The sequence below is a fragment of the Ranitomeya variabilis genome, chromosome 2 (genome assembly GCF_051348905.1).
Source record: "Ranitomeya variabilis isolate aRanVar5 chromosome 2, aRanVar5.hap1, whole genome shotgun sequence".
NCBI lineage: Eukaryota > Metazoa > Chordata > Amphibia > Anura > Dendrobatidae > Ranitomeya > Ranitomeya variabilis.
The window spans coordinates 163,180,609-163,201,870 of NC_135233.1; the positions used below are offsets into that span (position 1 = coordinate 163,180,609).

Consider the following 21,262-nt stretch of genomic DNA (forward strand, 5'->3'; position numbering starts at 1 on the left):
CAGACATGACCACTGATAATCTCCCTAGATCTGGGGCTCCACGCAAGATCTCACCTTGTTAGGTCAAAATGATCAGAAGAACAGTGAGCAAAAATCCCAGAACCACACCGGGGACCTAGTAAATGATCTGCATAGAGCTGGAACCACCGTAACAAAGGCTACCATCAGTAACACACTACGCAGCCAGGGACTTGGATCCTGCAGTGCCAGACCTGTCCCCTTGCTTAAGCCAGTACATGTCAAGGCTCGTCTGAAGTTTGCTAGAGAGCATTTGGATTATCCAGAAGAGTATTGGGAGAATGTCATATGGTCTGATGAAACCAAAGTTGATCTGTTTTGTAGAAACAAAACTTGTTGTATTTGGAGGAGACAGAATGCTGAGTTGCTATCCAAAGAACACCATACCTACTGTGAAGTATGGAGGTGGCAACATCATGCTTTGGGGCTGTTTCTCTGCAAAGGGACCAGGACTACTGATCCGTGTACATGAAAAAATGAATAGGGCTATGTATCATGAGATTTTGAGTTGAAGATGAAACCTGGATGGGTCTTTCAGCATGATAATGAACCCAAGCACACCGCCAGGGCAATGAAGGAGTGGCTTCGTAAGAAGCATATGAAGGTCCTGGAGTAGCCTAGCCAGTCTCAAGATCTCAAACCCATAGAAAACCTTTGGAGGGAGTTGAAAGTCTGTGTTGCCCACAGACAGGCCAAAAACATCACTGCTCTAGAGGAGATCTGCATGGAGGAATGGGCCAACATACCACCAACACTGTGTGCCAACCTTGTGAAGACTTACAGAAAACGTTTGACCACTGTCATTGCCAACAAAGGATATATAACAAAATATTGAGATGAACTTTTGTTAATGACCAAATACTTATTTTTCCACCATAATTTGCAAAATAAATCTTGCCAAATCATACAAGGTGCTTTTCTGGATTTGTTTTCTCATTTTGACTCTTAGTTGTGTTCTACCTATGATGTCAATTACAGGCCTCTCTCATGTTTTTAAGTGTGAGAACTTGCACAATTTGTGGCTGACTAAATACTTTTTTCCCCACTGTACATGTAAACCAAAACAAAAAAAAGCTTAAGTTTTCTTTTTTTTAGTTAGTTTAAAAAGCCAATACATAAAGACATAATTGCACACACATTTGCACAAAAAACGGTGATTTAAAAAAGAGCAGAAATGCCCTTCTCAATTTCCTTTCTGATAGCGGAGGTTGGCACCCTAATTTGAAACAGTATGGCGCCTCCACTCCTTGTTGACTGCCCCTATGTAGCCCTACCACTACTGACTGACCGGGCATCCTCAAAAGGTGATCAGATAATATGTAATGAACATATATAAATATATACCGGTTTGATACTAGTCGGCTGTGGGGTATCTTCAATATATTTCACAATCTGACCAGAAAAAAAAAGCTAACATAGTGCGAGAAGAAACATATAAGATGTCTTTGTCAAACAAATAATAACCCTTCAGATCATAAATGGCAGTGAAGTGACAGTGCAATTAAAGCCACAAAACATCCATATACCTCAGTCACTTTTCTATAGACATATGGACTATCATATATATTCTTCTTTCTTTTGGTCATTCAGGGTTTTATCAGGGAATTCCTTCAATCAGGACAAGAAAAGGAGACCTCAAGCCGTACTGCAATAAGGATAATAGCGCTCAGGCAATATGCCGCGTACATAGAGTATGAGTCCACAGACCGTGCCCTACATACAGTATGGGCCCCCTCATAGCTCTTATGTACAGTATGAGCCCCCATATAGCTACCTAGATACAGTATGAGCCCTGACATAGCTCCCTATAAACAGTTTAAGTCCCACATAGCTCTCTATATACTGTATGAGCCCCCACATATCCTCCTATGTACATTGAGCCCCTATATAGCCTACTACATGCAGTATAAGCCTGCACATAGCCTCCTGTATACAGTAGGAGCCCGCACATAGCCTCCTGTATACAGTAGGAGCCCGCACATAGCCTCCTGTATACAGTAGGAGCCCGCACATAGCCTCCTGTATATCGTAGATATCCATAGGTCACATCGTCCCTCATTACACAAACAATAATCACCTGATCTGCTTCATCCAAGTTTATACAGCGTTGGAAAAACTGTATAAAAGTTATACAGCTCTGGCAAAAATAAAGAGACCACCACATCAAAACCTGTCATGGCCAGCCCAATCTCCAGACCTGAACCCCTTTGAAAACCTCTGGAATGCAATGAAGAGGATGATGGATAGTCACAAGCCATCAAACAAAGAAAAACTGCTTACATTTTTGCGCCAGAAGTAGTGTGAAAGACTGGTGGAAAGCATGCCAAGACGCATGAAAACTGTGATTAAAAATCATGGTTATTCCACAAAATATTGATTTCTTTACTCTTCCTTAGTTAAAACATGAGTATTTTTGTTTATAAATGTTTATGAACTTGTTTTCTTTGCATTATTTGAGGTCTGAAAGCACTGGATTTTTTTAAATTTTGACCATGTCTCCTTTTCAGAAGAAAAATACTACATTTATTGCTTGGAGATTCGGAGACATGCTGTATGTTCAAAATACTCATTTGCCTAAGAATTGTACACTCCGTGTAGTCCACACCCTGAAAGATGGCCCATCCAGTAGGCTCCACACTATATGATGCCACCACAGTAAAACCCACACTGTATTATGGTCCCCACAGTTTACACTGCATGAACCCACCACAGTAATCCCCACACTATCCCCCACAAGTACTATAGAAATAAAAACATCTCATATTCTCCTAACCTCGAATCTTGGAGAGTACGCCTTTCAATAGCTGCAAGGTATGGACCTCCAGCGTGGTGATGTCATTGTGCCAGGCACTCATAGGACTTCGGAATCCCAGCTTGATGATGTCATCACATGGCCTCACACAAATGCACATCACGTGATTTGCTTCAAACCAATAACCATTCAAGTTTATACAGGTTTGAGTTGGAAAATGTGCATAAAAATGATCACGTGGTCATTATACTCACTTGCCTAATAATTGTGCACACAGTGTATGTGCTAAAAGTTCTCACGTCAGATTGCAGATGTTGTTGATCAGTTTGTTCTCCGAATAAGGAGCCGTGAGGATGCTCTGATTATTACTGATTATGGAATCTAAGGAGAATAAACAGGGGCTGCATAATCACTCCACCTTAGAAAAGGGATTTTCTGCTCTTCAACCAATTAAAGGTAATCTGTCATTAGGTTTTTGCCACCTAATCTGAGACGAGCATAATATAGAGACAGGGACTCTGATTTCAGCGCTGTGTCTTCACTGGCTTACTTGTTGTAGTTTCAGTAAAATCTCTGTTTAATCAGCAGGAGATTATCTCTAGTGGACTAGTAAACCTGCTGCCATGTAGTTCTCCATATTCATGAGCTCTGTATAACCCTGCCCCCACCACTGATTGGCAGCTTTTTGCCTATGCACAGTGTACACAGAAGGCTGCCAATCAGTGGTGTGGGCGGGGTTATACAGAGCTCAGCATTCTCAGCAGTAGATCTGCAGCAGAGAAAACATTGATTCTAGCCAAACTTCAGCAAATAGCCCAGTAGGCGATGCATCACTGGAGTCATGATCTCTTCCCATGTATCATGCTGCTCTTAGATGGCGTAACAAAAACATTGTATCAGGTTCCCTTTGACCATTAAATTCAGTGTAGCCGTAATACTCTTTAGGCTAGTTTCACACTAGCGTTAACTGCATTACGTCGCAAATCCGTTTTTTGGCCGAAAAAACGGATGCGTCAAAAAAGTGAAAAACGGTGACAAACGTATGCCACGCATCCAGCATTTCGACGGATCCGTCGCAAATCCGCTAAACGTTTCCGTCGAAAATACTGGATGCGTTGCATACGTTGTATCCGTTTTACCATCCGTTGTATCCGTTTTTCCGACGGATCCGTTTTTAAAAGGGGAGGCTCCCAAAATTTGATTGGCTACTGGAAAATTTGAAAAACTATATAGTACTGTATTTACAGCCCATCTTTGTGGGTTTTAGTTTTGTGGCAGCGATGGAAGGTGTTCTTGGGAGGATTGCTAGTTTGGTTACCGACGTTATCTTTGAGACAAATCGCCTGGATATCATAGTGCGGGAGAAGGAGGCGGCAGCGGAAAGGCGTAGGATGCTTCTGCAGCAACGGAGACGAAGACGAATGTGGATTCATCCGATTAATCAACTACGGATGACCCGGGGTGTCCAGTCCACTCTGTACCTGGAGTTGCGGCACAATCCACACAAATTCCACAACTACGTGCGGATGAGGATTGAACATTTTGATTTTTTGCTTGCAAAACTGGAGGATGTCATCCGAAGACAGGATACAAGGATGAGGCTTGCCATCACACCGGCGGAGCGGCTGATGGTGACCCTGCGGTAAGCCTCTTTTTTTTATTTCATTGCTGATATTGAATGTTATATTACATGCTGCAGAAAATACTGCGCTGGCATATTGCGCACTATTTTCTGCAGCATGTAGTTTTGGTTTTCTTGGCGGACATTCAACTGCTTTATTTAAATGTCATTGCTGATATTGAATGTTAACAGACTGCAGAAAATACTGTGCTGAAATATTGCGTTGCATTTTCTGCAGTTTTTTTTTTTTTTGGTTTTTTTGGGTTTGATGACATGCAACTGCTTTTTTCCTGTCATTGGTCATTTTGAATGTTATATTACATGCTGCAGACAATACTGCGCTGACATATTGCGCACTATTTTCTGCAGCATGTAGTTTGTGTTTTCTTGGCGGACATTCAACTGCTTTATTTAAATGTCATTGCTCATATTGAATGTTAGATAACAGACTGCAGAAAATACTGCGCTGAAATATTGCGTTGCATTTTCTGCAGTTTTTTTTTTTTGGGGTTTTTTGGGTTTGATGACATGCAACTGCTTTTTTCCTGTCATTGGTCATTTTGAATGTTATATTACATGCTGCAGACAATACTGCGCTGACATATTGCGCACTATTTTCTGCAGCATGTAATTTGGGTTTTCTTGGCGGACATTCCACTGTTTTTTTACACCGGATTCATGCTGGTTTTATTGGGTCTCCTGTCATTTTAAAAAAAATTAACAGTGCCATATTATAAAAAATTGCACAGACAAACAATTTTTAACATTTTTTTTTTTTTTTTTTTTATAAAGTTTCCTAGCTACGGGTGAATCTATGACTTCGCTCCATTATCAGTTCAGGCTGGGCATTTCAACTATCTCTGGAATAGTGAAGGACACATGTCGGGCTGTTTGGACCACTTTGCAACCAGAGTATATCCCCCAACCATCCACGGAAATCTGGTTGCGAAGTGCTGAAGAGTTTCAGCAAATTTGCAATTTCCCTAATTGTGTGGGTGCAGTTGACGGGAAACACATAAGGATTGCGAAACCGGCAGGAACAGGATCGGAGTATTATAATTATAAGAAGTATTTCTCCATCGTCCTTATGGCTATTGCAGACGCCAACTGCAGGTTCCTTGCCGTGGACATTGGAGCGTATGGACGGTCCAATGATTCGCAAGTGTTTAAAAACTCTCCGATGGGTCGTTGCCTTTATGGAGAGAGCTACGATTTCCCGCCAGCCAGACCACTGCCAGGAACAAATGACCCAGCCCTGGAATATGTCTTTGTAGGTGATGAAGCCTTTCAACTGTCGCTGCACCTACTGAAACCGTACAGTAGCCGGAACTTAAACCATACCAAGCGGGTCTTTAATTACCGGCTTACTAGAGCACGAAGAGTCGTGGAGTGTTCCTTTGGCATATTGACGGCGAAGTGGCGAGTTCTGCTGACGGCTATCAAGCTGAAAACAACAACTATAGACGAGGTAGTTAAAGCCTGTGTGGTGCTCCACAACTTTGTCCTGTCAAAGGAGCCCGTTTCTTTGGATGATGAAGAGTTGGAGACCACCTTGTGGGACTACCGCAGCAGCTCGGTTCGCTCTACAAGTTCAGTTACAAGGATGAGGGACCAGTTTGCCGATTATTTTGTCTCACCTGTCGGGCGGATCCCGTGGCAAGACATGATTGTGTAACCTGTTTCCCATGTGTAACCTGTTTCCCATGTGTTTTGGTTATGTAAAAAAAGTGTTTCTGCCCCCCCCCCCAAAAAAAAAGGCCCAAAAGCGTGGTTTTCTTGCTAGTAAAACCATTATGTTATACCCTTTACATGTCTGGTGTTTGTTTTTATTAAACCTTTTTTTATTATATTACCTTAATAAATCCACACACACACAAAGAGTAGAATTGTAATCAGAAATTTATTTTAACTCTTTTTTTTTTTTTTTTTTTTTGTTTTGCCAAAAAAATATATATATATTTTCCAACATTTTTATAGAAAAATTAGAACATTTTTTAGAATCTTATTTACACACTTTACAAATTTTCAAAGTGTTGGGTGGAGATATGAGAGGAGGATGTGCCGGAAGGTTGGACCACGTCGATAGGTGGGGAAACCCTACTTGTTTGGGGTGCAGTGGAAGTGGGGGTTAAACCAAGAGGCTGACCAGAGGGGGGTGGTGTTGGGGTAGGTGGAAGAGAAAAGTTCAGTAAGGAAAACATTGGGGAAGTAATTTGGTCTAGGGGCCGGGATTGTTGTGGGGACTGGGTCGGGTATTGTGACTGGGTAGGGTAGTGGGAGTGGCGTGGGGTTTGGTAATGGTGCTGGTGTGGGGATTGGAGCTGGGTTTGGTAATGCTGCTGGTGTGGGTATTGGGGCTGGGTTTGGTAATGGGGGGTATGGTGTGGAATTGGAGTGGAGGTGTGGTGAGGTGTGTGGGTCGACTCATTAATGGCCTGCAGTGCAGCATTATGGCAGGTATTCATTACCCGCATCTGTTGCTCAAAAGAAAGCTTCTCCATGCTCATGAGCATGGATTGGAAAAAAAGGTTGGCCGGATCGGGACTTACAGCTGAATGCAGCCTATCCAAGCGACTGCTGGTTTCCTGGCTTGTTTCACTGATGCGTGATTGCACCATGTTGAAACCAGCAGTCACTTGCTCTCCCAAAATTTTGAAAGAGCCTTGGAAGGATGCATTCAGGTGTAAGAACTCAGGAGCATAGCTCCTTTCCTGACCCCTCTGGCGCTGCCGCCACGAACCTAATGGTGGTGTCGAGGTGGCAGGATCAGAGGGGTGGGGTAAAGGGAACGCTAACTGTTCAGCATCAGATGCGAGCAATGAAGCCTGCAATAATGCTCCACTGCTTGGGGCGGATGAAGTGGAGGGGACAGAGGGGTCAGAGGAGAGGACAGAGGGGTCAGAGGAGGGGACAGAGGTGTGGGGCCTACCGACGTGGCCCTCAGTGGCGGACTCAGGAGGGATCGCTTCAGAGGGCGCAGAGGAAGATGCAGGCGCCCGGTGGCTGGAGAAGGTGCTGTGAAAGAAAAAACAAAAGAAATTAATACATTGGAATGAAAAAGCCCTGACTGAAAGCAAACTAAGTAGACAGGTTAACATGGTTATAATTGGGCTGTAGAATACTTACACTCTGCTCAGCATTGTTCGCCTCAGGAAGGAGAGGGCCTGGCCATATTTATATCTGCTCCTCTTCCTTCCTGCAGAGCCACTCGGGGCCTTCATCTCATCATTGAATTCCCTCTTAAAGCGATCCCTCAGTGACCGCCACCGCTTCCTAACCTTTCCAACTGTGAAGACAAGAATCAAAAGAAAAAACAAAAAATTGGTAAATGCAATACATTACAGTCAGCTCAAAACATCACTGGAAAGTGAATACTTACCTAGTTTGCTCTGCTGCTGAGGATGAAGGCTCTCCCGCCTTGGAAACAGGGTGCGACACACTTCGTCCCAGAGCCGACGGGTGACACCGGTATCTGCATGCCTGCGGTCAGCCATGTTCCACAGCGGCTCCCGCTCACGAACCTCCTCGATGAGACAGTCTACATCAATGTCATCATCATCATCATCCTCCTCTTCTGCGGGAGCACGCTGTGAAGCCTGTGTCAAAAAAAAAAAAAAGGAAAACAAACAAATTAGTACACTGAAATACTAAAGTACCAATAGAATCCCCCTCCCCCAAAAAAAAAAAAACTCACTGATGGCCGACCGTGGCGACGAGTCCGCCGACTCTGGGACTGTCTGGGAGAGCCTTCAGCGGCAGCAGCAGGAGCAGCAGCAGCAGCCTGAAATGAAGGAAACAAATTCTCAGTTAAGGTAGGCAGGTGTTTAGTAATCTGTTTTGTGTATGGTGCAGTGTGATGTGCGAAGCAACTGTTTCACCACTACTTACACTTGGTTCCTCCTCCACTTGCATCTCTCCACCCGTCTCGCCCCCTTCTGACAGCTCCTCATCTGATTCAGCTTCCTGTTGAAACATAATGTATGCATGTAGTTATCCATAAAAATTTAATTTAAAGAAATTTAAAAAAAAAAAAAAATTTTGTGTTAACTTACCGATACACGCTGTTGCTGTGGAGGAGGGCTGTCAGAAGAGGACATCGTTTTGTGGTCCTGGTGGGCAGCGGCTGTGTCCTGGTGGGCAGTGGCTGTGTCCTGGTGGGCAGTGGCTGTGTCCTGGTGGGCAGCGGCTGTGTCCTGGTGGGCAGCGGCTGTGTCCTGGTGGTTCTGTAAGTTAAAGACACACTTGCAATCTGCTCGACACATTGAAGTAGCAGATTGGGGTCTTCAAAACTTACTTCTAGCTCTTTAGCTGTGGTCCTGGTGGGCAGCGGCTGTGTCCTGGTGGGCAGTGGCTGTGTCCTGGTGGGCAGCGGCTGTGTCCTGGTGGGCAGCGGCTGTGTCCTGGTGGTTCTGTAAGTTAAAGACACACTTGCAATCTGCTCGACACATTGAAGTAGCAGATTGGGGTCTTCAAAACTTACTTCTAGCTCTTTAGCTGTGGTCCTGGTGGGCAGCGGCTGTGTCCTGGTGGGCAGTGGCTGTGTCCTGGTGGGCAGCGGCTGTGTCCTGGTGGGCAGCGGCTGTGTCCTGGTGGTTCTGTAAGTTAAAGACACACTTGCAATCTGCTCGACACATTGAAGTAGCAGATTGGGGTCTTCAAAACTTACTTCTAGCTCTTTAGCTGTGGTCCTGGTGGGCAGCGGCTGTGTCCTGGTGGGCAGTGGCTGTGTCCTGGTGGGCAGCGGCTGTGTCCTGGTGGGCAGCGGCTGTGTCCTGGTGGGCAGCGGCTGTGTCCTGGTGGTTCTGTAAGTTAAAGACACACTTGCAATCTGCTCGACACATTGAAGTAGCAGATTGGGGTCTTCAAAACTTACTTCTAGCTCTTTAGCTGTGGTCCTGGTGGGCAGCGGCTGTGTCCTGGTGGGCAGTGGCTGTGTCCTGGTGGGCAGCGGCTGTGTCCTGGTGGGCAGCGGCTGTGTCCTGGTGGGCAGTGGCTGTGTCCTGGTGGGCAGCGGCTGTGTCCTGGTTTATCTGTTATATGTATAATGGATCTATAGTTAGACCACCCCCTGAACTAGGTAATGTTCAATGATAAACACCCTACTAAAATGATGTCAGAAATGTTCATACAGGTGAACACCAAAACCCCCCCAAAAAGTTGCACGTTATACCATTCATTTCCATGTCCCAAAAAACAAAATTTTTTAATGTTAACACCATGAAAAAATATATTTGACACATTTTATTTAAAATAAATAACCTCTCCCCCCCCAAAAAAAAAAAAAAAATACTTTACAGGTTAACCTTTATTAAAAAAAATGAGCCCTCAACCAACCCTGTATTGCATGTGTAACCATTGGTACATACACCAGTTTTAAATTTACCTTTATGAAATAATACTACGGACATTTTTTTAATAAACATTTTATTATAATTTTTTTTTTGCACTTTTTTTTTTAAAAATCACAAGGAGCTGACATGCTCTTTATTTTAAATACAAGTACTTCAACTGCAAATGGTTATAACTGTAATAAAAAAAAATTCAACACTTTTATTAAATAGAAAAACCCCACACTCACACATTCAAACCACAAGCTGCACACCGCTAGACTTTTTTAAAAAACACATCAGATTTAAAAAAAAAAAAAAAAAATTAAACCACATGCTGCACAGACCACTATACAGTCAATACATCAGAAAAAGGCAAATAACCAATTATACAGCATGGACAAATGCACATGCCATCAACAAGACGTACCCAAAAAACATGCATGGTATGTGTCCACATTCAGGATCGCATCAGAATTTGGGCAGGATTTCCCATCAGTATTTGTAAGCCAAAACCAGGAGTGTAAAAATTAGGTAAAGTATAATACGAAAACAGGCACACTTTTGCTTTTATCACCCACTCCTGGTTTTGGCGTACAAATACTGATGGAAAATCCTGACCACATCCTGATGCAATCCTGCACATGGACACATACCCTCCCACATGAACAGGCATAAAATTGGCAAAGGCATAATATGGTGCAGGCACATGGTACAAAAGCACACAGCCGTCCAAAAATGCACACATACACATGCACGCACATAGCTTTATGCAAATACACATATGTACAACAAAGGCAGAAAGGTGAAACCAATCAGAAGACGCATACACACACACACATACAAAAGGCTGACAATCCTTTGGCTGAAGCAGCAGGTCTTCACAGTGGCTGGCATCATGGTGGATCTGGACTCTAGCATGGCACTGGCTGGTGCAGGACGATGGCAGGCCTCAGGTTCTCTTCAGGTTTTAAGCTCTTGCTGTAGTCAGTAGTACCTCATACACACAGAAATGCACAGGCACACAGATGCACACTAAAATTGCAATACTCACACTGGCTATGGTGGCTGGAGTCTTGTAGCAGGATGTCTGGAGTCTTGTGGCAGGATGGCTGGAGTCTTGTGGCAGGATGGCTGGAGTCTTGTGGCAGGCTGGCTGCAGTCTTGTGACAGGCTGGCTGGGGTCTTGTGCTTGGCTGGGGTCTTGTGGCAGGCTGGCTCTTGCTGGCAGGCTTCTTTGCTTCTCTGTGTCTTGCTGGCATATGTGGGGTTCAAGGCCCAGGCCAGGTTTATATAGATTTGGGGGTGTCTGGCCAATTGGCAACAAAATACTTCTTCTGAGCATGCTCAGTGTAAAAAAAACGTATTGCAGCGCTGCATTGCGTCGTACGACGTGTCCCGACGCATCCGTCGCTCATAGGCTTCCATTGCAGCCAACGACGTATGCCGCAGGATGCGTCGCGACACGTTTTTTAGGCGGAGACAAAAAACGTTACAATCTACGTTTTTTTGAGACGACGTGTCGCCAAATTTCGACGCATCCGTCGTAAAACGTACACGACGTATGCCAATCCGTCGCCATACGTCGCCAATACAAGTCTATGGGAAAAAAACGCATCCAGCAAAAAGTTTTGCTGGATGCGTTTTTTCTGAAAAAAGACGTTTTGAAACGTAATGCAGTTAACGCTAGTGTGAAAGTAGCCTTAGATTACTGTTGACCAAATGTTTGCGTGGCTGTTAGCATTTTTTCATGAACGTCCCCCCACACACCAACACACTTTACTTGTATGATTGGCTACATGTGTATCTGTCCTCAATGGAAAATAAAGAGTAGAGTAAGCCACTGCCAGACCCTTTTAATATGCATGAATAAATAACGGTATGTATACTAGCCCATTATTCATCTTCTATAATTCCATACTCTATAACTGACATTATTGATTAGAATGGTTAAAAGAATTTAATAAATTTTAATAGAATTTATTTGTGACAAGTAATAGGATTTCTTTAATCTCTTGTTGTCTGTGAAAGGTAACATTGGTTTATTAATTTTTACAGCTCGGATTGACTATAGCCATTCGATACAGTCACAGGTAAGAGAATGTCAATTCTTGCTAATCTAAGAGTTAAATAGGTGAAAAAATTATATTATACTTCTTTAAAAGTTGGGAGATACGGTATTGTGTAACTTCGCCTATGCCCTGTGACCCTGCTGACACTTTTGGTTTTGAAAAGAAAAAAAAATCACAGCAAGCTCCGAATGGCTCTGGAATTCTGATCACAAGCACCCATACAAGTGTATGGGTGCGTATGACACATCGGTCTACAGTCTGATTTATGTGAACACAGAGAAAAGAGAAATGGAGAAATGAAGTTCTCCGTCTCCTCCGCACCTGTGATACCATTATCTCATGCGAGAGAATAAGATAATAATAATAATAATAAGCTTTATTTATATAGCGCCAAAATATTCCGCAGCGCTTTACAGTTTAACAGTTTCAAACACAACAGTCATAGGTAACAATCTTAACAATACAGTAATAAAGCAAAATAAGATAAAATAAGACGACCCTGCTCGTGAGAGCTTACAATCTACAGTGAGGTGGGGGAGATACAAAGTACAGGTGTGTATTTACAATGATGTATTTACAATGATGGTCCAGCCATCTTCAGGGAGTGGGGGGTAGGTGGAGATAGTGAATGGGCTACACACACAAACATAAAATGACTTTGATTAGGGAACGTGATAGGCCGCTCTGAACAAATGAGTTTTGAGCGAGCTCCTAAAACTATGCAAATTGTGGATGGTCCTAATATCTTGGGGTAGAGGATTCCAGAGGATTGGTGCAGCACGGGAGAAGTCTTGGAGTCGGGAGTGGGAGGTACGGATTAGTGCAGAGGTTAGTCGAAAGTTGTTTGCAGAGCGTAGTGGTCGGCTAGGCCGATAGAGAGAAATGAGGGAGAAGATGTTAGGGGGTGCCACACTGTGGAGAGCTTTGTGGGTGAGAACAAGTACTTTGAATTGTATCCTGTAATGAATGGGCAGCCAGTGTAACGACTGGCGAAGAGCGGACGCATCCGAGTAACGATTAGCCAGATGGACGACCCTGGCTGCTGCATTAAGGATAGACTGGAGAGGGGAAAGTCGCGTGAGGGGGAGGCCAATTAATAGAGCGTTACAGTAGTCCAGACCGGAGTGGATTAGGGCAAGATCACAGTAAGATCAATAAGATCAGTAAGATCAATAAGATCACAGTAAACTGACACTGATCAAACTCGGATAAGAGTGTTATTAATGTCATTACCATGATCCATCTGATTCTTTGGCAATCATCAATCGTGTGAACAAGCCCTTAATGTTATCACCACATAAAGAAAAAATTAAAGGGGTGGTGCCTCTACTAAAAACGGCCAGTCCTCCAGCCAGTTTTGCACCAGGAGTTTATTTGGCCAAGAAGATCTGATTTCAATAGGGACTGATTGTCCAGCACTTATAGAAATCACATATCCTTGTCTAAATAAGCTCCTGGTGCAAAACAACAAAAGCGGCTGGAGGACTGGGAGAAAACGTAATTATCATCAGCCCCAAACGTTAGCCACCAGCCAGAGCTGGAACAGAGGAGAAACATGAAGAAAGGGGTTTTCCACTACTTTAAGACTGCACAAAGGAGAAAAGCTGACATTGTTCAACTTGTGTGTTTACGTATCCTTAATCCGAGTTTTGGACTGAGCAGTCAAGCCTGCAGTTAGGCCAGTTTCACATTTGCGGTTGTGTCCGCAGCGTTTCTGATGCGTACATCCGCATGAGTCTTGATTTCATATTTTTAACATTGTGGACGCAGGTTCATGCATTTGCATGTGTTCGCCTGCGTTTGCTTACGCATGCGTCGTTTCGCGATGTGCGGCTGGGCATGGCTAATGCACCATGTTGCATTTTTTGTGGTGGCAAATTTTCACCGCCATAGGCATGCGGATGCTTGTGTAAGGAGTGTGTCAAACACATTAGTCTATGGGAACGCATTGGTATGCAAGGATATGCGTACGATTACTCATAAAAACGCATGCGTACGCAAACGCAAACATGTCTAGGAACTTGTTTTAAGCCACCCCCCCATCAAACGTTATAAAAAAAGATTGGGCAGTGGAAGTCCAGTACTCTCAAGACTCTACAAGCATTGGAAGACTTTTTTGGAAGCATTGGAAGACTCTGACTATAATGTGAGTATATATACAAGCTATATGTCTGCCTGTCTGTTTTTCTCCCTGCTGTCTGTAATTATTTCTGTTTCTCTTGCAGTATTCCTCATCATGTCCTCCAGTGAAGAGCAGACCTCACAGAGTGGACAGGAGACTGAAGTGAGTACATTTGCTACTGATTGGTAAGTCTTCACTGTTACTATAACACATGTGGCAAAATATTTATTTTTCTTTACAGAACCATTCCAGTGCAGATGAGCATTAGCAGCAGACTGAGGCCCAAGTTCTGGTGGCAAGACGGCGTGTAAGTATTCTTGACTGTTTTTATTTATTCTTAACGGTTTTTGGTACTCTTGGCTTTTTTTTTCCTTTTTGACTGTTTTTGTTTTAAATGTTTTATCTTTCCAACATTAATGTCTTTCTTTCATTTCTAGACTCTACAACGGGAGGAGGAATTCCTTGACAACGACCTCCTCATCACATTGGTGCAGGAGCGAGTTGCGTTGTGGGACACCCAGGAGCAGCAGCACTTCGACACTGTGGTGATTGGGCGGCTGTGGAATGAGGTGGCCCAAGCGATGATGGATGACTGGGACAACGCCACACCACGAGTCAGTAAGAAAGGCTTTTCATAAGTATCGCAATGTGGTCTGATGCGGCAGTGAACCTGAAGGCCGGGATCACACAACCTATGCAAGTTTCTCGCATCACACACGGTTGTGTGATCCCGGCCTAAAGTGTACGGTTTAACATTTTTTTTTTTTTCCCCTATTCACAGTGAACAAAGTCGAAACGCGTTGGCGTTCGATGAAGGATCGCTTCATCAAGGGCCTGAGACAGGAGATCCAAGTTCGCAGTGGAGCTGCAGCAAGGATCGGGAAATACAATTACCACCTGGTGCTGGCTTTCCTGAGGCCTGTCCTTGCTCAGAGAACGTAAGTATTTTTGTCTTCTATTCCATTGTGTTGTATTCCCTAATCTGAATTTTTCTATTCCACAGGAGTTGGCCCATTTACACATGATAGTTTTTGGTAGTAATGTTTTACTTCTCCTTTATTTTCACAGAACCTGGAGCAGCACCCTCGAACCTGGATTGTCCTCTGGTGCGGTCCCTCATCGAACAGCCACGGGCCAGTCCCAGCCATCCACCAGCAAAGCAGCAAGTGGGCCGGCGTCACAGTCTGGAGAACAGGCAGCTGGTCCTTCAGATGTTCCCCTGTCCCAGTCCTCTGACTCTTTTTTGGGGGGGCTCTTCCCGCCAGTGGCAGAAGGCCTCGGACAGGTCACTCATGCCTGAGTTTATTCACTTGAGCTCGGTCTTCCAGAATGGCCTAAAGGCGCTGGGAGATAGATGGACTTTGTGTTGTTTTTCCCCAATCACTGCTTGTTCTTTGTTTCTTTCGTCGCCGTTAACACACATCTCGCCGTCTACACACACTGTGTTTTTGCCACCTCTTAACTCCATGACACACATTCTGCTGCCCCTCTTCTTTATTTGCTTTACACTGCAGCTTTGCTTCTTGTGTCTGTCATGGAGCTATGAGGTGGCAAAAACACAAAGAGGACTTGAAAATCCTCCAAAAATATATTTCAGTACAGCACAAAATGTCAGTGGTCAGCAATGCTCACCTGCCCAGGCGTCAGCACTAGTGCGCTCAGGATGCTGGGTTTTCTGCATCCTGAGTGCACTAGTTCTGACACACGCACAGGTGAGTAAAGATATGAGGTGGATTAGCTCCATCACCGCTTCAGTCTGCATTAATATATTGAACTATAGAAATGCAGACTGAAGAGACGATGGGCAGTTTTAATATGTTTTTCTGAACAAAGACATTGGATTTTACAGGACCAGTGAATGCTACTATTTTTTCTTTAACTAATATTTTCTTAATATTTATTATAGTATTATTATTTATTAGTATTTATTATTATAATTTATTATATTGTGATCTGAAACATTTAAATTTAACAATCATGCAAAAGAATAGGAAATCAGGAAGGATGCAAACACTTTTCACTCAATTGTATATCCATCTTTGTCAGTGTTTTTCTTCAATTGCTAGTGTTGCTATGCAGTGCCTAAAGCCTGCCATATATATTAGGTGGCTGTCAGTTGAACGATGACTGCCATCTGTGCCTTCTCTCCCATACACAATAGTGCTCATTCAGCGGAGCTTTCCTGTGTTCTCTTTGAGAGTAGTCGTAAGAAGTCTGGCGATAGCCGGAGATAAGCCATCAGTAGTCCGAAATCAGATGTGTCCAATCGACATCTCCCCCACCGATCAGTTGTCAGGAGCCCCCAAGGATATTAGAATGTTGGCTGAACCCAACTATATCAGTGGATTCGGACATTAGTCTACTATGTGGAGGAACTGAACTTGTTGTATAGAATTATATTAAAATAGTGTCTTGTGCTTAGATGGGAATGATTTTCTTCAGCAAACACAGATTTGACAATTTTTTTAATTTTTTTACGAAATTCCATTTATCATACTTTAAACTGTACTATGTTGAACTGTTACTAAAATAGTAGTATGGATGCTCTTTTTATGAGTGGTCATACAAGAAATTGTATTGAAACTGGCAACAAAAACTTCTAGTAGCAATTATTATAACGTAAGAAACAGTACTCGCCTATTGAATCTCATTCTGAGCAATCACTGGCTTGATGATCACATTCTGTGCCTACTGGCATCACAGCTGAGGGCAGTCATTAGCTGATGGCTGCTGTCGTTATTAAAAACTGTCATGGGGCTAGTAGGACAACAGCACTGCAGATGTGGTGAATTTAACAATTATTTACTGCAGGTTTTTAAAACATTTACTGATACAACTTAAACAAAACTGTCCCTACTGAAATGCTATTTACCTGCAGCTATATTGGCAGTCTGTATTTATAAAGAATTTTAATAATGTTTGGCAGTGTAACTCAAGCAGCAGCTACAAAGAGGAAATTAAGTTATATCCCCCTGCAGCCGTTCACATCCAGTCATCTAGGCAGCACATTGAGCTGTTACAATTGCAGCTCACTACGCAGTCAGACGTATGTGCAGGGTTGGCTGTCAGTCATGGTGCAGGAACAGTGATTACAGCTGAATGAAGAAATACTCCCTACGATAACAATATCTAGAGCAAGGGTCTTAAACTCAGCCAGGTAAATGAGTTGCTATTGGTAAAAATGTGATTGTGGTGGGCCGCGTACTTTGCAGCACAAGATTATGTTTAGTCAAAACATCTTTATTCTATGTGACTTTTTGATCATTTTGAACCATTTTTGTCTTGTTTTTTTTTTAATAGTGTTTATCACATGTTTTATGTAAAACCTGAAGTAAAAAGAACATTTGTACCATAAGACATAATTTTTATTAGCAAAATATTTTATTTTGAATTTCTTTTTAATTCTAAGATTTTTTTTCCCTTTATTTGTCCCTATGTCAGCCCCATACAGTAATATTGTTTGACAATTAGCCCCACATAATAATTCTGGACACAATCCTGTAAGGCGGAAATTCCGCAACTCCTGACGCTGGTATATCGCATGCGGAATTGGCATGCGTATTCCCGCTAAACACTAGCGTTTTGCAAGCGTAATTAGCTTGCAGAATGCTAGCGTTTTCCAAGCGATCTGTAGCATCGCTTGGAAAACCAATTGACAGGTTGGTCACACTTGTCAAACATAGTGTTTGACAAGTGTGACCAACTTTTTACTATTGATGCTGCCTATGCAGCATCAATAGTAAAATGATCTCATGTTAAAAATAATAAAAAAAAAATTTAAAAAAAGGTTATTCTCACCGTCCGACAGCCCCCAATCTTCTCAGCGGTGCGCGCGGCAGCTTCCGTTCCCAGGGATGCTGTGTCTGGGAACGGAAGCTGCTGCGTGCACCCCTGAGAGGCGGTAGGACCCTGGGGGCCATCAGAAGGTGAGTATATCACGATTTTTTATTTTAATTAATTTGTTTTTAACCATTATATGGTTCCCAGGGCCTGGAGGAGAGTCTCCTCTCCTCCACCCTGGTTACCATCCGCACATGATCCGCTTACTTCCCACATAGTGGGCATAGCCTCATGTGGGAAGTAAGCGGATTAATGCACTCCTATGTGTGCGGAATCCCCCCGAATCCACAAATTAATGAACATGCTGCGTTTTTTTCCGGAATGCGTTTCCGCTCAGGAAAAAAACGCAGCATGTGCATACAAAATGCGGAATGCATTCTTTTAATAGGATGCTTAATGTGAGCTTTTTTTTATAGCGCAAAAAAAACGCAAAAAATCGGGAACGTGTGCACACAGCCTAATAATGTCTCCTACCCTGTAATAATGTCTCCATCCTGGTCTCCATTTTGTAATAATGTCCCGTCCTGTAATACTGTTTCCCTTCCTTTAATAATGGCCCCCATCTTGTAATGTTGTCTTCCATCCTGGTCCCCATCTTGTAGTAATGTCCCTATCCTGGTCCCCATCTTTCATATTAATGTCCTCATCTTTTCCTATCTTGTAGTAATGTCTCCATGCTGGTCCCATCTTGTAGCAATGTCCCCAACCTGGTCCCTTCTTGTAGCAATGTCCTCCATCCTAGTCCCCTTCTTGTAGTAATGCTCCCCATCCTAATCGCTTTCTTGTAGTAATGTCCCAGCTTGTAGTAATGCCCCCATACAACTCCCCATCTTGTACTAATGTCTCCATCCTGGTCACATCTTGTAGTAATTTCCCCATCCTGGTGTCATGTCCTCATTCTGATTCTCTTGTAATGATGTCCACCAATATGCCGTTTTTCACATACACAATAAAAAAAAAATTCTCTGCTGAACTCACTCCTTTGGCCAATAGTGTCCTCTTCCACCTTCCCAGCCGGGGTGGCGCGTGGCAGTGATGTCATACACTAACGTCAGCTGCCAGCCTCTGAATGGTATAGGTATTGTGGTGCAGAGAGCTGGTCTCTGCACCAGGATACAATTCAATTGAATGTGTGTCCTCGGATGCACATTCAGCTGAAAACAATCGCTGGCATTGGCGGTCCCCTGACTCCGTGGTCTCAAGACCTAAGTGACATGGGGGCCGTACGATGGAGCCTCGGGGACCGCATGTTTGAGACATCTGATGGAGTGTATATTTATACAGATGACCTAACAGCCCTGTTCACCAAGAAAAATAGATAGACTTGCTGAAACTGCGTAACTGGGAGTGGGTGCTCAGAAGAATATTCCAGTCTTCAAATAAAATTATATACTTCACCATGCAAGATGGAAGAACGTTGAAATTTGGTAATTTTTTTTATAATCCAACCCATGTAGAACAGAAAATAAAGACCAACATTTCGACCATACACAGTCTTTGACCAGGTATATCTGTATACTGATGGAGGATCCGAGCAGAGCGGAAGTGTTCACGCCGTGGCTAAGTTCAGTATGAGGTGGCGGGCCTTATATGGCGTGTGGCGGGGTGGAATTGGGCTTTCATAGACTTGCATTGAGCAATAGTGGCTGTCACCTCTGACTTCTGATCAGTCAGAAATTGCGGACACGGGATGATGGCGAGGTACTGGAACAACACTGGGAAAAACTGAGAACAGCGGCTGGTGAGTATAATGCTAGGGGCGCTCCTGGTACATTCCGTTCCCAGGGATGCTTTGCGCGAAGGACCTTTGTGACGTCATGGTCACGTGACGTCCATCCCAGGTGATTTGCACAATGCATCCCTGGGAGTGGAAACCGCCGCGTGCACCTCCGAGAGGCGGGAGGACTCCGGGTGCCATCGGAAGGTAAGTATGTCCATATTTTTTATTTTAATTCTTTTTTTTACAGAAAAATGGTTACCAAGGACCTGGAGGAGAGTCTCCTCTCCTCCAGACCCAGCTACCATCCGCACATGAAGCGCTCACTTTGCGCATGGTGGCAAAGTGAGCGCTTCATGTGCGGATGGTACCCAGGGTCTGGAGGAGAGGAGACTCTCCTCCAGGCCCTTGGGAACCATATTTCTATAAAAAAAAGAATTAAAATAAAAAATATGGACATACTTACCTTCCGATGGCCCCCGGAGTCCTCCTGCCTCTCAGCGGTGCACGCGGCGGCTTCCGTTCCCAAGGATGCATTGCATGAATCACTTGAGATGACGTCGCGGTTATGCGACCTTGACGTCACAAAGGTCCTTCGCTCAAAGCATCCCTGGGAACGGAACGTACCGGGAGCACCGCTAAGGAGATCGGGGGCCGCTGGAAGGTGAGAATAATGGTTTTTATTTTTTTTATTATTTTTAACATTCTATCTCTTACTATTGATGTTGCATAGGCAGCATCAATAGTAAAAAGTTGGTCACACTTGTCAAGCACTATGCTTGTGTGACCAACCTGTCAGTCACTTTTCCAAGCGATGCTTAAAATCGCTTGGAAAACGCAAGCATTCTGCAAGCTAAAGACGCTTGCAAAACGCTTGTGTTTTGCGGGAAAATGCATGTGAATTCTGCATGCATTTTACCCGCGGCAGGGAGTTGCGGAAATGCTGTGGACATTTCATCAGCATTTCTGCAACGTGGGCACATAGCCTAAAACATACACAACTCTGCTACACTAAAGCACATACACCTCGTCTGTATCCTGCACCTCTTCTGCTGCTGGGCATGTGGCCTGAAAATGTCATGTGACCCAAATGTCCTGGCAGAATGTACATTCTTTGTACTGATGGAAATGTGGAAGAAGAATTTGTCGGCTTCCTGCTCCTCCATTGTATTCAGTTGTATCAGGACACAGATGCTGCTGAAGTTGGGACATAGCTCCCCAAATTCGGGACAGTTTTGGTAACTCCCGGATGGTTGGTAGGTTTGTCTATATCCGTGTTTCTCAACCCTTCCAAGCAAAGTACCCCTTAGTGGCAAGAAGATACAATTGAGTACCCCCAAGGAAGTGGATTCTTATAATTTTTACAAATTGAGGATTTTTTTCATTTTACCGTCAGATAAATCATCAGCAGTTTCTTTCAATTAGTTAGGAAGAATAGTTGTACATTTTATGTTAAAACAATGGACACGATGTGTAGAATCCTGATGGACCCCATTATAAGTCAAAGTGAATCTGTCAGCAGGTTTTTACTATGGAATCTGATAGCAGCATGATTTAGGAACAGAGACCCTGATTCGAACAATGTATCACTTACTGGGCTGCTTGGTGCAGTTTTGATAGAATCCTGGTTTAGTCTATTGTAGATGTAGTGGAGCTAAGACTTTGGACAGTGTATACCCCGCCCACACCCCTGACTTCAGATTCCTGTGTACACTGTGAATTGTCAGCAATCTGCCAATCGGTGGCGGGCTACACAGATTTGCCTAACTGGTTTGCATGTGAGACATAGGCCT

General features: G+C 43.7%; 2 protein-coding genes across 3 annotated transcripts in view; one reads left to right on the forward strand and one right to left on the reverse strand.

Annotated features, from left to right (window-relative positions):
* ACOXL (acyl-CoA oxidase like) overlaps positions 1-21,262 on the forward strand; it is an 804,481-nt gene that overhangs the window by 310,615 nt on the left and 472,604 nt on the right. For both annotated transcript variants that reach the window (XM_077283134.1, XM_077283133.1), the window contains exon 10: positions 11,777-11,811. In XM_077283134.1, the coding sequence (XP_077139249.1) occupies positions 11,777-11,811 (35 nt within the window). The remainder of the gene's footprint in view (positions 1-11,776; positions 11,812-21,262) is intronic.
* On the reverse strand, positions 6,312-8,920 carry LOC143804736 (uncharacterized). Its single transcript, XM_077283130.1, has 6 exons — positions 8,444-8,920; positions 8,280-8,354; positions 8,086-8,172; positions 7,771-7,987; positions 7,518-7,677; positions 6,312-7,406 (listed from the first exon to the last, which is right to left on the reverse strand). Exons 1-6 carry the CDS (start codon positions 8,651-8,653, stop codon positions 6,407-6,409), a joined length of 1,749 nt encoding a protein of 582 aa, XP_077139245.1. The 5' UTR covers positions 8,654-8,920; the 3' UTR covers positions 6,312-6,406.